The sequence below is a fragment of the Ailuropoda melanoleuca genome, chromosome 1, assembly GCF_002007445.2.
Source record: "Ailuropoda melanoleuca isolate Jingjing chromosome 1, ASM200744v2, whole genome shotgun sequence".
NCBI classification, from domain to species: domain Eukaryota; kingdom Metazoa; phylum Chordata; class Mammalia; order Carnivora; family Ursidae; genus Ailuropoda; species Ailuropoda melanoleuca.
The window spans coordinates 122,238,955-122,259,888 of NC_048218.1; the positions used below are offsets into that span (position 1 = coordinate 122,238,955).

Genomic DNA, 20,934 nt, shown 5'->3' on the forward strand with positions numbered 1-20,934 from the left:
TGTATATAAATACTGAATCACACTATATTGTACTCCTGAAATTAATACAATATTCTATATCAGCTATTCTTTTTTCAAAAAAGATTTTATTTATTTGTGAGAAAGAGAGCATGAGGGGGGAGGGGTAGAGGAGGGAGGGAGAAACAGATCCCCACTGAGCAGGGAGCCCGACATGGGGCTCAATCCCAGGACCCCGAGATGATGACTGAAGCCAAAGGCAGACGAATAATTGACTGAGCCACCCAGGTGCCCCTATATTAGCTATTCTTTAATAAAAAATTTAAATTAAAGAAAACTATCTTGCTACAAAGCCAATAGATAAATAAATAGACACATCCATATGATAAAATACTTCATAGTCATTTAAGCTTTGCTATAAAAATGTTTGCTTAGAAAAATGCTTACCATAAATAGTTTCTATACAAACAAGCTAAATAAGGAAAAGGCAAGCTACAAAAGCATTTGATTACAGTACAGTTATAGATTACCTACAGGTAAGCCAGGGGCACATCACCGGGAGCACAGGAGCCACTGTATGGAGTTTGAAATTTATTCTGAGATCAATAGGAAGCCACCATAAGGCTTTAAGTAGCGGAGAAAAACAATGCTCACAACTCTATAAATTCTGTTACCTGAAATCTAACAGCCAAACATCTATCTCATGGAGTTTCTGCGAGTAAAAATACTTTGAAAATGTTAATCTAAGCAATCACCATCCTCATCATTAACGAAAGCCTGGAAATAGTAGAAGTTTAGCTCGGGGCGCCTGGGTGGCTCAGTCGGTTAAGCACCTGCCTTCAGCTCAGGTCATGATTCCAGCGTCCTGGGCTGGGATCCAGTCCCTGCCGCAGGCTCCTTGCTCAGTAGGGAGTCTGCTTCTCCTTCTCCCTCTCTTTCTGCCTCTCTCCTGCTTGGCTTGTCCTCTTTCTCTCACTCCCTCTCTCTCAAATTAATAAATAAAATCTTTAAAAAAAAAAAAGTTTAGCTTGTAGACACCCTTGGAAATTTACTTTATTATGAAGTTCTTCTCATTGGATTTAAAGGAAATCCTTTTGTGAAGGGTTCTGTAGACTGGCATTTCATATTGCATTTTTGTGGCGTATGCCCTGATCTACAGAGAATGGTTACAAGCAACAAACTGGACATTTTTCCCATGGGCTCCTCTTCCCATGTGGGTTCATTCCCTGACAGTACTCTGTGTGAAGCCAGAACTCAGGGAAGTTTCATCCCAGCTTCTCATGTACCTCCTGGGGGAAAGGAGGGCTAGAGGGTATTGGTCCAAGGAAAATAAGATCCTGAGCTAGAATTTTTATCATGGTGAAAAAAAAAAAAAACCTCAAAATTCAGTTCATGACTTTTTCAGTTAATAAAAACTGCTTAGTCTGGCCACTATTTGAACAACCCAAAGCAGGTGAGCAAATTTTAATTTGCTGAGTCCATACTTAAAATAACCATAGACAACTCTGAGTTTTAGTGGGGTCTTTTGCTCCCCCACTTTTCTCAACAGAACCAGAAAGAACCTCATATTTCACTTATATATCTGTCTGTCTAAAACATCAAGAATATACATTCTTGCCTCTTATGATCCTTCTTTATAGAAATCTCATACATTAGAAAATGTGGAATCAATTAAGAATTCAAGATGTTTAAAGAGAGAATATTTTAGATATAACCAGAGGAAATTTTTGAAGTACGAAAACCTCCAATGTAGAATTCATTTAATTTAAAAAGATTTTTAGAAAATTGTGGTACAGATGATTTTCTTACAAACAACAATAATTACATGAAATGCCTTCAAACGTACCAACTTTCTTTCACCAGCTCATCCTTCTTTAGAATGTCTAGTGGTAGACATAAAGGCTCAGAAATGGTTTATTATAACTGAAATTTCTGTCTGTTATTACCAAAGAGAAATGTATTGAACTTAATATGTTAGGTTTGGGAAATCTGTTTTCATTTGCTATAACCAATGGTCTGTCATAAGCGTGGACATAGTGGGCTTTCAGATCCTATCCTCCATCTGCCCCTGACACCCTGAGATGAGACTTCCTTTATTTTTCTTGTGTTTATAAAGACCCGGTTTCCAAAACCTAAGCTAAACCTCTTCATCTCCAAGAAAAATGAAAGTGATAAAGAAGGTACCTTTCAGGAGAACTAGACACACAAATATCTGGAAGATATTGATGTATGCTCATTAAACGGTATAGAAGCCACCCTCTGCTTAACCTTGCCGCAAACAAGGTCTTCTGATTTCCTTAGGAATACCTATTCACTAATAAGAGGACACCACCCCGCAAGGGAAAAAAAACACAAAACATTTACTTACTTTATCAGAGAGAAAAGGAATAGGTGTGTAGTAATAGTGCCTTTGTGGTGATTTTGTAACTTTCCATGAATTTGCTGACAGTCTCCTCATAAAAAAGCAGAAGTTAGTTCCCCTCTTTGAGTATGAGGGAGACGTAATGACTCATGATTCTAATGAATAGAAAGTAGTGGAAGCCATACTGTTGACTTCCAAGGACGGAGGTCTAGTTTATAAAAGCCAGATTCCACCTGGTTTTCTCTTCTCTCCCCTCGCCCCTACCATATTGAGAGGAAGCCCAGGTCACATGGAGAATATGTAGGTATTCCAGTCAACAACCCCAGAAAAGCCAACATCCAGCATCAACCACCAGACATGTGAAAAAAAACAGGCTTTGGACGATTCCAACCCCCAGCCTTTGAACTGCCTCTGTTAAAATCAAGTGTAAGAGAAATGCATGGGCTCCACCAACCCATACCCAAAGTGAAGATTTGTGAGCAAAATAAATGTCATTGTTTGAGCTACTAAGTTTTGGGTTGGGTAATAATGCAGCCACAGATAATGTGATCAACCGTATAATTGTAATGACAGTATTTGTACTTTAAGAAGAGGAAGCATTTCAACTCACGCTTTAGTAGAAGGCACTTAGTGCTGGTGGTGGGTGCTCTGGATGGGTCTGAGGCTAGTCAGGAGGAATGGGAGGAACCTTTAGAATTTTAGTCTATGTCCTTTCTTCTCTTAAGCTTTCCCAGCTTAGCTAATTCAGAAGGCCAATTTCAGTATTTGTAATTAACACTCCACCTGGTCCTACCTCTCTTTCTACCAGGATGAATTAGATTTCTTCTCATTCCTTACCTTCTATCAAAGAGAGTTATAGCAGGACACAACTCTCACTCTGTTCCTTCGCCCATGCTATTTGCCCAGCCTGGAATGGTTTCTCTGTTCTAACTTTGAGATAATCAATTTTAGAAAAATGTCTTGTCTAAACGTAGCTCTGGAGATCACGAACATGTCAGTACAAGACGTAGTAAATTGCAAGTAACATGACCCTAGTCTGGCCTACTTAAGCAAAAAGGAGAAAGTTGGGGGGGAAAGAATTTGTTGTTAGGGTTTGGGTTAGCTCACGGAGTCAAAGGAAAAGGCTAAACATCTCACATCTCGATTTCTGAAAAGATATTAATCAAGACTCTTCCAGGAAATCAAGGTCATAAAAACGCCTGGCAGTTTCTAGGATCACTGCCGTGTGGACACACTCCAGCTATTTTTCAGTTCTTGGATCACTCAGTTCAAGAATTATATTCCCAGGAGAGAGCAAACTAATTATCTACTTTGGGGCACATACAATCTCTTTGTCCAGGAGAAGATGGAACATCTTGTTTGAGAGTTCCACCAAGACTATCTTTAATTGGAAAGGAGTACTTTGTCAAAGTCGTATCCATATATTGTTCATTCAATGTCCACCACAACACCTGATCCTTTAGACTAAGTCCTGTGCCTCCATTATTCATTTCTCTACCATCCAGTACTTCTCTTGGACAGCACTTCTCACCATGGTAAGAGTTCCCTACTGTCTGTAAATTCCATGAAAACAGGGACAAGGTCAAATTCATTATTACATTCTTAGCTCCCAGTACAATGCTTAGTATACAGGTGCTCAATAAATACTTGTTGAATATGTGAACAAACACTTCTTTACCTTTGTGATTCATTTTTGCGGACACACACACACACACACACACACATATTCTTCCTTTGGTTGAAGAGTAGACTCCAGTGGGTAGAGTCTGTTTCCCCTTAATATTCAGTAAGTATTTACCAAGTGTGGATGATGTCCAGAAACATCCAATTCAGAAGCAGTTCAATTCAAAAAACATTTATCTGGCACTTAATATATGCAAGATCTATTATCTGTCCTCTAGGGGCTTGCAACACAGCAAGGGAGGCAGACAAATGCACAAGTCATTATAATACTAGGCAAACAGTGGAAATGGCTGCAAAAGACGCTAGAAAAATGAGGGAATAGTTGGAAAGCAAGGGAAGGCAAGTTTCATCATAATGCACGAAATCAAGAAGCTTGGCCAAAATATTTTGACCACAGAAAGGGGAAGGGGCAGCAGACTGGGACGCACTCAGTAAGTGGATCTAAATAAATTAACCTCTCAATAAGTTCATTATAAGCAGCTTAGAGAACACATCAAGATATTAAATGGTTATTTGCACCTGGCCCCTTTCACCTAATTGAAATGAAGCGATAGTAGCTAACAGTGTATGGTTATATAGATTCTACAGATTTTTCTCTAACAGACTGATATCTGATAAGAAAAAACGACTCTCTGAGGGATCAGAAGAACAAAAACCTAAGGGTCCTTCCAAAATGTAGTATAAAAGTATTGCCTATTTCATGAGGCAAATCACCTTTAAAAGGGTCTAATACAAGCCCGCTTTAATTATTTATATGAAGAAGGTAAGCTACAAATTCCTAGGAGTGTCTAAGACTGTTGTAGTCTTGAAGATTTGGGGGAAGGAAGATTTTTGAGCCACCATGAGACATAAAAGCAGAGAAATCAGTAAAAAAAAAAAAAAAAAAAAAAATCTTAACCTGGAAGAAACAATTCTTCTTAAGGGCTGACTTTTAGTCAGGACTGATTAAAAAGGAAACTTAACTTCTTTTTTTTTTTAAGATTTTATTTATTTATTTGACAGAGAGAGAGAGCATGCACGCGTGCGCACACAAGCAGGAGGAGGGGCAGAGGGAGAAGGCAGGCTCCCCTCTGAGCAGGGAGCCCGAACTAAGACTCGATCCCAGGACCCTGGGATCATGACCTGAGCCAAAGGCAGGTGCTTAACCGACTGAACCACCCAGGTGCCTGGCAACTTAACTTTTATAAAAATATGAAAAATTGGACAATTCAGCTGTTGAACGCAGTGCCCAGAAGAAAGTTATCTTCTAGATGGCGGCTAGAAGGCACTGGCGTGGGAAAGGCACATCAGAGTTGGAGGAGAAGCACAGTAAATCTGCACCCAAACTACAGCACAGTAGAGGTGAGTGTCTTCTGTCTGTACAATATAAACCCTTAATAGAGCCCAACTTTGTGTTAGACTTCCCAACATCATTCTATCCCGGCTGGCACTACCCAGTGGCACAGCCAATGGGGACAGATCTGTGCAGTTTTCCAAGGACAAGATCACAGAGGGCAATAAAAGCTGGGACCAGTAAGAGACAAAACATCCTATGCATACACTCAGTGAAGAAAGTCAAAACTGTCAAAGAGACACATTATATGAAAGGGACGGTCACTGTCACTGGCTTCAAGGAAAGTTTGTTTCTTCTACTTAATATTTGTTTTAAGATTTTATTTATTTATTTATTTGCGAGAGAGAGAGAGAGAGAGAGACAGAGACAGAGATAGCGAGAGAGAGCACGCAGGGAGGGGAGAAGCAGATTCCCCACTGAGCAAGAAGCTGGACAAGGGGCTCGATCCCAGGAGCCTGGGATCATGATCTGAGCTGAAGGCAGACATTCAACTGACTGAGCCACCCAGGCGACCCAGAAGTGCCAATAATTTCTGACAAATGTGCATGAGGCATGGATAAATATGTAATTAAAAATGTGTGGGGTTGTCATGGTAACCACAACAGAAAGATGCTCCCCTAGTGATCCTGACTTCTTTGGTGGTGTCTATAAAAGGAAGTAGGTTTTAGCAATATCAACCAAAGTCTCTAAATATCTTTAATAAATGTCGTAACACATTTCCCCTAAATATGGCCTCAAATGTCAATTTAACCTACTTAAATTTCACAGCTTGTTCAGTTCTTAGAAATATGGCTTTCTGAAAGACTTTTTTGAGGCTGTCATTTTATTTTTGGTTTATTCATTTAAAAAAATGTATAAAGGGTTCATTCTGGAAGATTAGAAAGTCCTAATTCAACATTGGCTATAAAAATCCCCAAAGGAATGAAAACACTATTTCTACTTGCAACTCTCTTCCACTACTTGACATAACTAATGCTTTGAGAGGGAGGCTTTACTCTGGGGGCAGAACAGAGCTCCCCACTGGGACAGAGAAGACCCACAAGCTAATGCAATCCTCTTTATTTCTGGAGCAGAGATGATTCTCTCTATACCTAGCTCAAGTCTTGGCTTTTATGCAGAAAGTTAGATTAGGAAAGCCGAACTGAAGTGTTCAAAACACCTACCTCGTCTGACCATTAATGTCTGATCCACACTCCCTATGGGGTCATTTCTCAGACCTGAGAAAGATAACACTATTGGTCTAAGGAGTGGGGGAAAGAACCTCGCCTCTATAAAACACCAGCCCCCCATGTGTGGGCACCTTACTTGCCTTCCTATACATAATCTTCAACACCTTGTCAGGTGTGATCAGACCTCTCACACTACAGAAGAGGAAATGGGGGTACAAGAAACCATACCCATCTGCATAGGTCAAGAGCAGTGATCTGAACCCTGATGACAATCCTTCTGGCGAGCCATTCTTTCCCTATCTTCCTGGGAGCTCAACGGAATGTTTCTCTCTCTGAAATGCTGTGTAGTTCACCTTGGTGTGGTAAACATCCTCCACAAGATCTCTTGAGCGTTGGATTGGAGGCAAATGCGATGTTCCCAATTGTGGCAACAATGTGGTCCGGGAGGAAAGAAATAAGGGCTTGGCCTGAGAGCTGGCAAATGCCTTTGGAGAGACAACTAGCGCGCCTTGGAGGGAAAACACCGAGAGGCAGGCTGCCATCAGGGTAGCGACCTAATCACATTCTAGAGAAGCATTTGCTGTCGCCCACGGACATCTGGTTTCATATCACTTCTCAAAGCCAAAATTATTTTTAAATTTTCTATGGTTTGAAAGAATCACACACTCCAATATTTTAAATTCAGAGACGAGTAAGATCTACAACTGTCCACTTCTATCCTTGCCCATCGTGCTGCCCACATGCTCCCCAAGATGAAAACAGTGAATTACTGCCTCCTCTAGAACCTGCTTGTCATCTCTTTACAAGTCTGAATCCTTTCCTAAACGGACTCTGGAGGGAAGCAGCACCTAATGTCCTAAGAAGGAAGGGGTATTGTCATCAGCAGAGAAAGATCCCCAGAACTTTGCTTTGGCCTAGAGAGCCCTAGGGGCTGACGCTTCCTCAGGGAGGAGAGTGGCTCATTCTGAAGGCCTGAGAAATTTCCCTGTTGGTTTTCTGCTGCCAAGATGTAATCAAATTATTTCTAACAATGGCAAGTTAAGTTTCAACTCTTAAGAAAGTGTGGAACAGCTGGTATTTGCTGAATGCTGGGCTCGACACACATCACCTTACTGCAATATCAAGCTGTCCCATGAAGTAAGTACCATCAATGGCACCTTACAGGGACAGGGAACCCAAGGCCTAGACATGTTCCGTACCTCACCCACCCAGCCAACAAAAAGCAGCCTTACTCCAGAGCCTGGACCCACTGCATCATATTACATGATAAACAAACAAGAATCTTGGGAGGAGAAAGGAGGCAGGAGAGACGAGGGGGACAATCTCAATCCAGTTCATTCTCCCTTTGGACAAGACTGAGAAATAATGGCTGAAGGACTGCAACTGTTTTAGAGCATAAGCACCAAACCCTGTGATGAAAACATCCTGAATGCAGTGTGTCCTGAATCACTGAAAAAAAGCCTTTCTTCTTCCTCACTTTTTTGGGGATAATGGTTTTTCTCAACCATTTAGGCTTCTGACCGATGAATGAACTACTTCTGACGTGCATGATTTTGAAGGTAAAGATTTCCCAAAGAGTCACAGGAGATGAGGAAGGAAATGCGAAATGTTGGTTGTGGGCTGTCTGAGGGTGGAGCGACCCTCTCTGTTTCATGCTTGCCTGCTCAGCATCCAGTGAGCAGGTCTGGGCTGCTCTTTCCAGTGTCTTCTCCACTGAGTCCGCAGAGCACCTCACCACTCCTACCACACAACACACACCCCACTTGTTGCGTGGATGGATTAACTGTGGATTGTGGAATACAGAAACTGCACAGCGTGGAAATGGCTGAGATAACAAATAGAACAAATTATGGGTTTCTGTGACAGCACGCCGTACCTACACTGTACCTATGCCCATCTCCTTTGTTCCAATACATGAAACGTAGCACTAAAGTCAGTTTCAAAACACTTCGCAGCGTAAAAGAGAAATACAAGAAACGAAGACACACAGGGCTGATGAAAATTCCTAGGAAAAGTAATTTCAAGGATTCAATATAGAAATGATCCCAGGACATCATGGTCTTATTTTCATCAGTTGTTTTATTTTGAAAAGAAAAGCTGGCTCTTCTAACTTCTACAGATGTGCTCTCTTCACCAGAAAAAAAAAAGAAAAAAGAAAAAAAAAGAAGGTTATCTGGTACAGCTTTGTGACTGTCAGAGAGCAAAGGAGGAAATGTGATAAATTTTGACAGAAAATAATAATAATAATTTTAAAACTCCTTTATTTGTTCTTTAGTACCCTCTCTGGAAAAGGGCAACATATACTAAGAATGGCATAAAATGACAAACATAATGACGTTGTAATTTCAAAGAGCGCAAATGTTAAAAATTTGATGACCAGTATAAAATGGCCCCATAATTACATTTATATTGAAAATGTCATCCCCTTTTACCTATATATTAAACATATGAAATCAATGTTTCCAGTATTTAAAAAATAATCTCACCTATATATTTCTTTCCTCCGATAGGCACAGCTGTGCTGTTTTGCTTTGGTGCTGAATGAAGCATTTCGTTAGATAAGCTAATTTCAAATATTGTTAAACTAAACCATTCAATTATTTTTACATCTACTTGTTAAATGTTCAAATACGGCCACATGAAGGGAACCAATTTTGGCTTTCAGCCAACTATTTTTAAATTTTAAGTCATCTTTTTTTTTTTTTTTGTCTTCCCCAGGCTTCAAAACTGTATTACCAAATAAACTGACACAACATCTCAACAACTAACATAAACGTGCAATTTTAATGCCTTCTAATCATACAAATCAATATGAGATTTTTGTGCCTGCGCTTGACCTTCTTCAAATTATCCCCCCATTTTGGTGGAATCAGGACGAGTGTGGGCTATTTGATAAAAAACCCTAAGTGTGTGAAATAAGAGCCCTCGCCTCTCCTGCCAGACTCCCCTTGACAGATAGATGATACAAGCATCACATCCCTGGAAGAGTAAATGCAAACTGACAAGAGATGAGCCTTTAGATGTTGAATATAATCTTGAATTGTGCTTGAAGTGTCTTATTATCTTGTCTTTTGATGTCTGAAGGGGCGGCTCATTGTTAGAAAAAGGAAAAGCCGTGGCGCATCTTTGCCATCTTTAAAAATTGTTTGGCCTTTAACAACTGCTTCTCCAACTAATGTCCATTTCTCCTGACAATAAATATGGCAGGTCGTCGGCAAGTGACAAACAATTTACTTTACATGCCACACTTTTATGGGTTTTGAGAGCTCATGTGGAAGCGGATTTTTAAAAGTCCGGAGAAATCAGCAGCGTTACAAACGTGAAGAGGACGGAGGTCTCGGTGCCTCTGCTGATGGGGCCTCGTGGTTATTGCTTGCTGGCTCTAGCTGTGATTCCTCACCGGGCCGGACTCAAACTTCGAGCTCTTTCTTTATCACAGACTAAAAACAGCCGGGGGAAAAGAAAACACAACCTGCGAGTCCGAGAGATTCCGTGGAGGAAAGACTCTAAGGCGGATTGCCGGGGCAGTAATCGGAACAGTTCCATAAACAAGAAGCCCATTTCTCGGAAGGATAATCAAGTCCAACACTGGGCTTAATGAATGTGGCCTCTGCCCTCAGAGCCTTTAGCACTTCCTAATGTCTGCTGTCCTTCTGGGCGCCCCGCGCCTTTCGCGTCTACCATTTGTTTTGTGGGTTTTGTTTTAACTTAAAAGTTTAATGCTGTTCCCAGTCAATAGGATTCCACAGCAGCTAAATCACAGGCATGCTACTTTTCTGTCACCCAGCCAGATTTTGTGAAAGCTTTCAAGATCTTTCCTCAGACCTCCGTCACTCTAAGAATCCATAAGAATTCTCAGAAGGACCATAAACTGTTACAGGGTTCAGGTTATTGTATCATTATAAAAACAGATTGATACACTGCAGATGACAAGACAGGTGGCCACCATCCTAAGCTCGTGCAGTCCTCCCCATGCCATCAGCGATGTCCAATCTGACCAGTTCTGGGTATTGTGGGTGCGTGTGTGTGTGAGTGTGTGAGCTTGTCTGATCGTTTTAAGCAGGCAGCCATAGACATTAATCCCTTTTGAAGCATGGTGCCTAATTTTTGACACTTTTCTGATTGCCTGCAGATTCTGATTGGATTGTTCGCAAATTACAATAAACATGGATTCTAATGGCAGAAGGAAAGATTCGAAACTACAGCAAGGAAATAGACAAGCATCCCTGAGAATCTGACTAATTTCTTAGTGACTCTTGAGAGTAAAACCTGCCTTAATCTTAGGCATCAGAAAGAGACGAGCCAGTCAGCATCTCAAATAGTGATGTAGGTTTCTTTCCAAAAGTTTATGAAAGTTTTCCCACACAATCCAGATGATCCCTTTTCTGACTATTCATGCAGAGATTACAGTGGGATTAAGGAATAGCGAGCGAATCCATTAACATGTTCGCTTTCTTCACTGTTTCTTTCCTGCTTCTCCTTTTGAAAACAGTGGGCTTCCTTTTTGACACGTTTCTATTTCACAATATTTCGCTGTGTGAAATCAGATATAGCAAAGAGAAAATGCAGGTTTGGAAAAGGGCATTTCACCTCCCCCCCCATACCACTACACATTTTTAAAAACAGGAAAATGTGTTTTTCCATTGGATATTTTATTCTCTTCTACCCTTGGTTGATTTTGGCAAAAATTCACTCTGCAGTAATAATTTTTCATGCTTTATAAACAGCTTCAAATGTTTGCATTTTTAAATCAAATTAATCCCTCAGCCCTTCTACTTTGACGGTGGTGATTCTCTCATGCAATAAGTCACCCCAAACCATTCATTCATAAAAGTAAATCTTGCCATATTGCTATTCAAAGACAAATCACCACATATGTGGCCATGAAGAACTGCAAAAGGAGATTAAGTGCACCGTGCTATTTTAATAGCAAATGTTTAAAATGTGATTTCTTTATTGTGCATCAAACACCCATTCTATCTTGATGTGTGTACAGGTAAATGTATATTTAGGTCCATGCAATCCTTCCAGGCAAAAATTGTGCTTTCAAGCTAGAGAACAAATGCTTTTTACTTAAAAGAGAACAAGATAAATGTTTAGCGTGTATTCCCACAAGTAGACAAATACTTAAGTTCCTAATATTTAGATTCCAAGCGTCTTCCCTAGTTTGAGCAAGTTTTGTATGCTTTAAATATATATACTCCCTATAAATCACACTGTGCAGAAACCTCCAGATCTCTTTACTGCATTAACCGCGCAAATTCTGAGAAATCCTGCTGTCTCCTCTGCTCAGTAAAAAGCAGCTTCAAACAAGACACTAGAACTTGGGTAATAGCCTATCTATGCCCGAAGCAGTACTCTATAATATGATTAGTTGTCCTTTATTGGTAAACTATTCATTTTTATAATTTTACCTGGAAACTATGTCGTTAAGTATTCATATGTGCAGAAGAAGCACATTTAAGTGATACACAGACAGCGTGAATGGAAAAAAAGGCCCATAAGGCTTTATTAATATTATGATAAAGAAAAGATTTACATACTACAAAGTGAGTAAGACAAAACTGAAGTATCATATGAACAGAGGAGAAAATATGGAGAACACGCCATAGACACACGCGTGTGACCCACATGCGTTTTACATGGGTAGCATTGCATGTACTCACTGTGCATTCACAGTGCTGAAGAAAGAAAACACAGGGACACAAAGTATGGAAGTGATAAAACGGGAAGTGTGCACTGTTATTTTAAAACATTAGGCTAATGTTAGTCTTTAAATAAGAGTGTCTTGTCTTTCACAAACTTTTATCACCATTTATCCTCATGAATAGGAAGAAATCAAAGTAACACCAAGAGATTTGGAAAGTGCATCAATTAAAAAACACTGATTATTTCAGAAAAAGATGTAACACTGAGAAAACTGCTAATCCCCGACAGTATAGAGCAGGACGAACACATTTCACAAGATTGTTCAATCTTTTCATGGTGGCTACCATTGGTCCGTTCTGAGTGTCCTGAAAATGCCCTAATAGTCTACCCCATCCTCAGGCTAAATGAACAGGTTTGCTTTTAGTTCTTTAGTAAGAACATTTTTTTTAACCATCTTAATGAATGCGGGTCTCATTATAGAATCCCACTTTCAAATGGTCTTCAGGATAGCAGACCTCTTAAGCATTTAGTTTCTGTGTAATGCTATCACTTAGTTTCTCTGTATTTTCAATTAGTTTTGAGGGCAGTGCAGTCCCCTAATAAAAGTGACTTAGGCTGTGTTAGTTATGCTGTCCCAGGTGACTAATTTTTTAATGAAAATAAAAACCAGTATATTCTCACCACATGTAGCACTTTCAAAAGAAAGACTAAGAGAAATTTGAGCCTGGATTTTCTTTCAAATTCTCAAATAAAATACAGACATTCATAGAACATACCAGGATGTTCAAAAGTAGCAGCGAACTATCAGAAAGAGGTGTCAAGAGCTATGCATCCCCGGGGCACCTGGGTGGCACAGCGGTTAAGCGTCTGCCTTCGGCTCAGGGCGTGATCCCGGCGTTATGGGAGAGCCCCACATCAGGCTCCTCTGCTATGAGCCTGCTTCTTCCCCTCCCACTTCCCCTGCTTGTGTTCCCTCTCTCACTGGCTGTCTCTATCTCTGTCGAATAAATAAATAAAATCTTTAAAAAAAAAAAAAAAGAGCTATGCATCCCTGGTGTGCCTGGGTGGCACAGCGGTTAAGCGTCTGCCTTCGGCTCAGGGTGTGATCCCGGCGTTATGGGATCGAGCCCCACATCAGGCTCCTCCGCTGTGAGCCTGCTTCTTCCTCTCCCACTCCCCCTGCTTGTGTTCCCTCTCTCACTGGCTGTCACTCTCTCTGTCAAATAAATAAATAAAATCTTAAAAAAAAAAAAAGAGCTATGCCTCTCTATCAGGTGGTTTTTAAAAATGATCTTTGAATATTTAACAAAACAATGTTTTGTTTTGTTTTTTCCATTTCTCCAGGAACGACAGACTTTCTTCAACCAAAAGAGTCAGTGTGATTCTCGCTGACCTCTGTGTTCACATTGAAATGGCTGAGTCCGTTTTTGATAGCTGACAGTAGTGTCCCAACACAGAGTAAGAGAGGTGACCCAACTAGTCTGCACTTGTTTCATCTGACTTTGAGAAGCAGAAAGTGGGAGTTCACATGGAAAAGGCTGAGTCAAGTCCACACGTGTAATAAACAAGCATCCTCACGAAGCCCCCATACTGCCAAAGCCCAGATACTCCTTCTGAACGAATTTTAATATAAATATTACTAAGGTATTCCCAAAGAAGAGTCCACTGTTGACAGACTCAGGACCTCATACAGGCGCATAGCACGAAGGTACCTGCTCCACTCTAAATACCAGATTGCAACTAATTACCTTCCCTTACTGTCCTCTTTAAAAAAAAAAAAAAAAAGATATTTGAAATTTTAAAGGATAAACATTTTAAAAGTATGACTGAAATGTCATTAATAAAAGGAAAGTGGAACAAAAACTCAGCAAAGTATAGACCCTGGGAAGACAACAAGCAAGAAAATTCCAGAGCCACGCTGGATATTAAAGAGAAAGCCATCCGCTGGAGAATGGCAACTGTTACTAGGAGCTCTCTCCAGCTACCTCTGCCTTTGGATATTTTTTAAAAATTTATTAACCTGACAGCAGGAAACTTTACACAGATTGCCCCCTGACAGGGTGCCAGTTTGGTATAAACACTGCGATCTTTTTCTTTAGCATAAGGAAATCAAGGAACATGTGAAGCAGAGCCAGGTGCCTAGTTGGGCAAACGTGACTACTCCTCGGCCGGTCTCGGCACCCAGGGAAGGCCTGAGAATAATCAGGAGCAGCCCAGGAGCCGAGCTGCACCCCTCAGCCTTCCTCCTTCACATCGACTTTCTTTTTAATGTGTGGATGTCTGATGTATTATTAATCCCCAAACATAAGCCAGCAAGATCGCCAATCAAAGGAAAGTACCAATCCTCTCACAAATTATTTGTTTACTGTCTAATAGCAAGCAAGGCCCCCTTGAAACCGTCACTTAAGTCTCATTTCTCGAGTGGGGGAAATTTTTCTTTGGTCAATTCTTACAAGAAGAATGCTAACTCTATCATTAAACCGGTAATTGAGAAAGAAGGCCTTGGGAGCTTGACTCTGGAAAGCACCTCTATTTATTAATTATGACACAAACTGGCTGGGTGAACTACAAAACCCACTCTAGCGCCCTGTAACCTTTAAGTCAGAAACATCCAAGACACTAAAAAGACAAAAAGGAGAGCATTTATTGGGGTGATGGTGCAGATGAATGTAATTCCTGATACTTTGTCTTCTTTCCAATTGTATATAGGACCATGTAACAGCAATGACAACAAAATATAAGAATTGTAGTCTTCAAGGTAGAAGAAAAATGTAAAACTGTATCAGCATTTTGGTTTGCTAATGTGTTAGCATGGACAGCATCTTAAGACACTGCAATGTTGAACTTTCTTCTTTAAACAGATGTCTGACCTGAGCACCCCAAGCTTGGCAGAAACAGAAAAGGGAGCCACTAAGAGAGTGACCACTGAATCTCATGTCACATACTGTGCACTGTCCTTCATTAAAGTGTCACTTAGAGATGAGCATAGCTCAACCAACGAATATGCTGAAAAGTCTGAATATCCGTGCTACTGCCTATGGATTTATTTGGATTCCAAAACTTACACATTAACACTATTTAAAGTGAGTTTACTTACCAAGGCAGGATCACAATGATTTTCTGGGGGGAAGAAAACGCTGAAACTAAATCCGTCTAGACACACACAGTGGATTTTTTTTTGAAAGAAATACCTAGATGCATTAGGTTGCCCTGAATGTTCAGAAATGTATCTGAATGTGCATTTCCCCCTCGGTAGTGAGCGAAGAACCCCACAAGGGTCTGTTTGCCTATTAAACCATAATTGATGTTTGACAAATACCTTATCATGCATCTCATTTACTTACACAAATATAGGTTTCTACTGGTTTCTTTTAAATAACTATTTTGGCATAGAATCTGCTATCCAAATTATTGAGTTAAAAATATACTCCTTTGATATTTCCCCAGCAAAACACACTTTCTTCAGTGAAAAATAGTATACATTTTCCATTAATAGAATACCAAAAGCCATAAAAATATAGAAGCATGATGCATATTGTAAATAAATATATTTCTCTAGGGACTATTCCTCATCACCTGCCAGCTAAACCTTTCTTGGGCTTAAGCCTGACGTACTGATTACTGGCCCCAGCATATTTCATCAGAATATTATAAATATCCAAGGCATTGGAACCTTGAGAGAGATGTTTCAATAAAGTCATAGAGTGATGCCATAATGAAGGCCTCCACTCATTCACAGGCAGCCCGACGACAAAGTGCAGTCCCCATAATGCCCTACCAATGACCTCCATGCTGACCTGCAGAGACCACTGTCTCAAGGGGTGACAGACAATTTAATCCTTTATCCTTTTGTCATTGAAAACAACTCCACTGCCATAAATTCTAATCAAGTCAAACTGGATGGTAATTTAAAAAAAAAAATCTTATAATGCATGTTTCTATGAGAAAGATAACAGAAAGGAAAGGAAAAAGAAAAATCCTACAGATGGTACATTTTCCAGCAAGGCAGAATCACTGACCCAACTTTCAACCCTTTTCCAAAAGTTCACAGATAAACGATATTGAAAACACCCACGCACTTACAAGGATCATTATACGCAATTTCTTTTAACCCAGAAAAACACAGTAGCATGACAGAAAACCAACCATCACTCTTTACCTCGGGTCCAATGCGTGTAAGTGGTTTTTTGTTTACATCTCAGCTCAGGGCTTTGGAGCTGTGTGCCCGCCCAGCTCACGTCCAGTGCAGTGCAGGCAAGCAGCGGAGCCACAGAGGAGCCCAGCCACCCGAGGTAGCTGGGACTTTAAGAAAAGCAATCATGAGGTTTATCTTGAAACAATAAAAATACTCCCAGGAGGCGCACGGTTAATAAATCATCTTTCAAATTTCAAATATATCTGGGAGAAAATATTTAAGGCCTGTTTTATGCGCTCTTACTTCTTCAGCCGAGACTGCATGGGAAAACTTTAGTACAGATATTTTTCTGGGGATATATATTACTTTTATCCTTCCTGTGGCCATCTTCCCAACCAAGTTGTTGATGCTCGACCATTTGAATTTTAGCATCCAACTTGACGGAATGGGGACCACTGAATTCTTGATGAGCATAACTAAAAATGAAGCACCACGTTGACACGGATGCAATAAATGTCACCAGAGAAACACAGCAACCTCTTCCCTTCGAGACTGTTTGCCAAAGGCCAGTTTTGAGAATGGTTTCGAATATGGACATCAGTAGTCACGTATTAAATGGCTGGCCCCGCGTGGCATCACTCATTTGATCCTGCAGCCGAAACACAGGGAGACGCAGAGCCAAATTCTCTGATAATACCCCCTGACAGGCAAGTCTGCTCTCCTCCATACTGTTCCCCACAGCTCAGAGCTTAGCATAATACAGTCACGGACCAGAAAAAAAAAAAAAAAAAAAAAAGGAGACGGTTATTCTACAGGCTTTCCAAGAATAAATAATGTACCACTTAATGATAGCACAGAGAACTACCGCACCACACGCTTCTCAATGAAATGTGGATTCATCTCTCCTAAGTGTACTTGAGTTTCCATAGCTGCTCAAGTTAAGCAAAATGTTACCTCTGATGTAATTACTTTATAAAACACAAGGGCCCTTTTCTGAACTTTCTACTGAGGCTGGCATATGGCTTCTGGTTTTCTCCTTCTGGTATTCTGAGCTGCAAGGAGCACTGAAACGTTCTGGGCAGTATGTTTCCCTTTGGACGCTGTTAAGAGGAGAGGTGCAATTTCAGGAAAGGCATAAAAGACCCAGCGGTTCCTGGAATTTCCTTTGTTTATCCATAGAGGGCATCAGTATTAGCCTTTCTCCTGCAGTTTTGGGCTGAAGGTGCCCATACTGTGACAGAAACGGACTTGTGCTCTGGACTGCTAATTTCAACAAGACACACAAGCAGAAATAAGCTCCAAAGAAATCCATCAATACTGAAATTTCAGGTACCGTAAGAACAAAAACAACAACAACAACAACAAACACAACCGAACTCTTCTTATCTCCTGTTGTTAAACGTCTCTCCCCAAAAGTAAACACAGCCAGATGCACACGGTTTGTCTTAATCTGCTCCTTTCATTACGGAAGCACGGTTTTCAAGAACACGAGGCACAAGCCAGGAGGATAATGGTTTGAGAGAGTAGTTAGAAAATGCTGGTTGAGAGAGAAACCTGGATGCTCTCAGTTATTCAGGAAAAACGTAATTCTTCATTGTCAGGCAAAGTGTAATGAAAACCACATATAAGAACAAAAACACTTGAGCGTATTCATGTCAAATGACGATGGTCCATTAAATTGTCACCCATTAAGCGTGGCCAAAGTTGCTAAAAATCCTGGGAGAGAATTATTCTAAAAAGTTTTCGTCAGGTACGCAAACTGGGATTTCTAAGGCTAAGTGCCGGTGATACCAACAGCATAGAATACAATAGACCCAGGAGCTAAAGAAACCTCAGAGAACATTGCTTCCTTCGATGGACATTCTGGTGCCCCTGCCTCCTATCGTCCCCCCTCTTTGCCTCAAGTTTTCGACACCGCTCGTCTACTGGTTGCTTCTTCACCGAATCACAAACTGGAAAATATTCACACTGTGTTTGAAAAGCTAGACTCTAGAGACCAAACAAAATTAAGTGACTACATAAGGAGTATCAGATATAAGACGGAGATCTGGCCCAGCATCCTCTCACAAATCTAGAAGTTGGGAATTTTAAAGTGAAGAGGAGCACCTTCTAACATCCACCACGATTTCGACGCTGAATGATGATTTTTTCGTTTACCCCATCAATACTCCACTTCAGATATATTTTCAATGAACTTTTAATTCAAACTTCTTTGACCCTCTTGGGGTTTTTTTTTTTTTTAAAGCTTCTTTCTCTGCATGAGCAAATCAGTAAGAATGACATAACAGATCTACAAATGTCAACAGTGGGAAATCTAAACAAATGTTGAGAAGCCAAACGAATCACCCCTCTGTTGGTTTACTGGAAGGAAAGGAAAAAAAAAAAAAAACCAAGCTGGGGTTCTAAGTGAAAGTCTACGAAATGCACTTACTTTGTAAAAATGCATGCAAAGTTTAGGAGCAAGTAAGAAACCTATTATCCCCGATGCTGTAGCATTCACAGTTGATTACTTTTGAAAAGTCAAAATGCTTGGTATTAGCATCCCCAACATCAGAGAGACTGGAGCATGGCTTTGCCTTTCTGTAACTTTTAGCTTTATCTGACTTCTCTCACTAACCCCCTGGAAGGAAATGAGTGCTCTAGGACATGACTCTCCCTGCACACATAAAAACGAAACTACAACAAAATATTCCTTTAGAGTGCAAATGCTAAAACCTTAATGCCTAGGTGTAAAAAAAAAAAGAAAGAAAAAAAAATCTATGTACCAGGCAGAATTGCTGCTTTTTGAAAAAAGCATAATATGACAGAATTTCTTGAAACTGGGATCTATTATACTCTTAACTGTAAAACTGTATTTTACCAATAGCAAATCTGAGACAGAAAGTTGGTCTGCAACACCCCTCTCGTGTTTGACTGAGTGAGCATTTCGAATCAGAGAAAATTTCCTCTGTTGAAGCTGGCCTAGAGTTGCCAAACTAGGGAAGCTGCTTTCTTCCTGGAGGCTAAAAAAAAAAAATTAAGCTTATTTATTTTCTAGCTGAATTAACGACTTTCTCGACAAAGCAGTCTATGCAGTGGTGGTGTTTTTCTTTGACATTCAGGCACAGGGCTCTGTTTTTAACCTGAGACCCAGCAGAGCTCTGCCTGATATACATATAAAATCAGGTGTATATATAGGTTAGTAGATATAGGTATAAACAGGTTAGTATGTACATGCCTCCATTCAGTGTTGTAAGTATATAAACACTGGAAAATAATTAAAAGCAAGTGTTTCAGGAACAAGTGTTCTGAAAACCTAATGTCACTCTATCCCATAAAGTGCTTCTCCAGCACAGACATCTATCACCATCCATCACTCAGTCACGCGCCTCAACAACCCGCTCCCCTTTCTGATTAGAGATCACAGTTGCTTGAGTTGGCTTACAGAGTGTCATCTGTTTGAATGACAGATGTCTTTGCTGGAGTGGTACTCTGCTCGCTCTTGTTTTGTTTATGGAACAAAGATTCCTGAAAGGTCCTGGGCTACCTCCACATTTAGGAAGAGCCTATAAACATCTGGTCAAGGGAGGAGGGGTAGGGGAGGGAGGCAAAGGACCTCTTTTCTTTCCTCGCCCCCCCCCCTTTAGAAGGAGAGATACCCATTCTAATTGTGATCACAAAATGTTATTTCTCTGAGCAATTCCCGTAGCCACCTTTGTTTACCTGGCACAGAAAGACTTGTATTGATATTTCACAGTTCCCTCTTCCATCTTTTGACTACAGATAATAACTCTTTACTCTCCTTCCCCTTAACAAAAGGCTGTGAAGCAACCCGAAACCGAGTCGATATTTATTCAATAAATGTTAACCAATTCTCACAAAGGAACTGATTTCCTGATTATTATTATCATCTTCTTCTTCTTTTTCTTTTTCTTCTTCTTTTTTTTTTTTTTTAAATCATTTCTAGCCCGGGGACTCTGGCAATATCTGACAAGCCCCAAGGAGCAGCGAGGAAGTTCCTTGCCGGGAAAAGTTTGAGGACATCCTGCTAGCCGGCTGGAATGGGCTCCCGTGGCTCGGCCCCTCCAAGACGCGAGGTTCCTCTTTAGCACTTACAAGAAAATTGAATGAACAACAGGGAAAGGGTTGGGGGGGGGGTGTGGATTGCTCTTCCGGACAACATGGTAGGGCTGAAATGAAATACCTAGACAGACTTACCGAAGAGCTTGCTGGGAGTGTCCTCGCTGTCATTTGATTCCACAGGCGCAAGCAGGGGCTCATTCAGCTCGCTGTCTGAAGTAGCAGCCTTGTCCTCACCTCTCAACTCCGCATTCATTTCACTCCGCGCTGACAGCAAGGGCTTACTGACTTGTCCAGCTATCATTGGATCCTAGGATGGGGGAAAAGAGTGAAGGGGAGGAAAAAAAAAGTGGCAGCTTTAGTGTGCGTGTCCTCTCTCCCTCTCTCCTCTCTCTCTCTTCCACACACACACTCTCCCTCTCTCCTCTCTCTCTTATCTCTGGCTGCTCCCGCTGTTATTGCTGGTTGCAGTCAAGTGAAGAGCTATTACAGATCCGAGGAGTTCTCCATTACTCCCCACCCTATTAAAGCTCAACTAGCATGTGAGAGAGTCAGGAAGCTTCAGAGGGAAGAAGGGGGGAAGAAA

At 40.7% G+C, this 20,934-nt stretch overlaps 1 protein-coding gene across 1 annotated transcript in view; it reads right to left on the reverse strand.

Annotated features, from left to right (window-relative positions):
- LOC109488671 (POU domain, class 6, transcription factor 2-like) overlaps positions 1-20,934 on the reverse strand; it is a 223,745-nt gene that overhangs the window by 106,957 nt on the left and 95,854 nt on the right. The window contains exon 2 of the mRNA XM_019793804.2: positions 20,487-20,658. Coding sequence (XP_019649363.2) covers positions 20,487-20,658 — 172 coding nt within the window. The remainder of the gene's footprint in view (positions 1-20,486; positions 20,659-20,934) is intronic.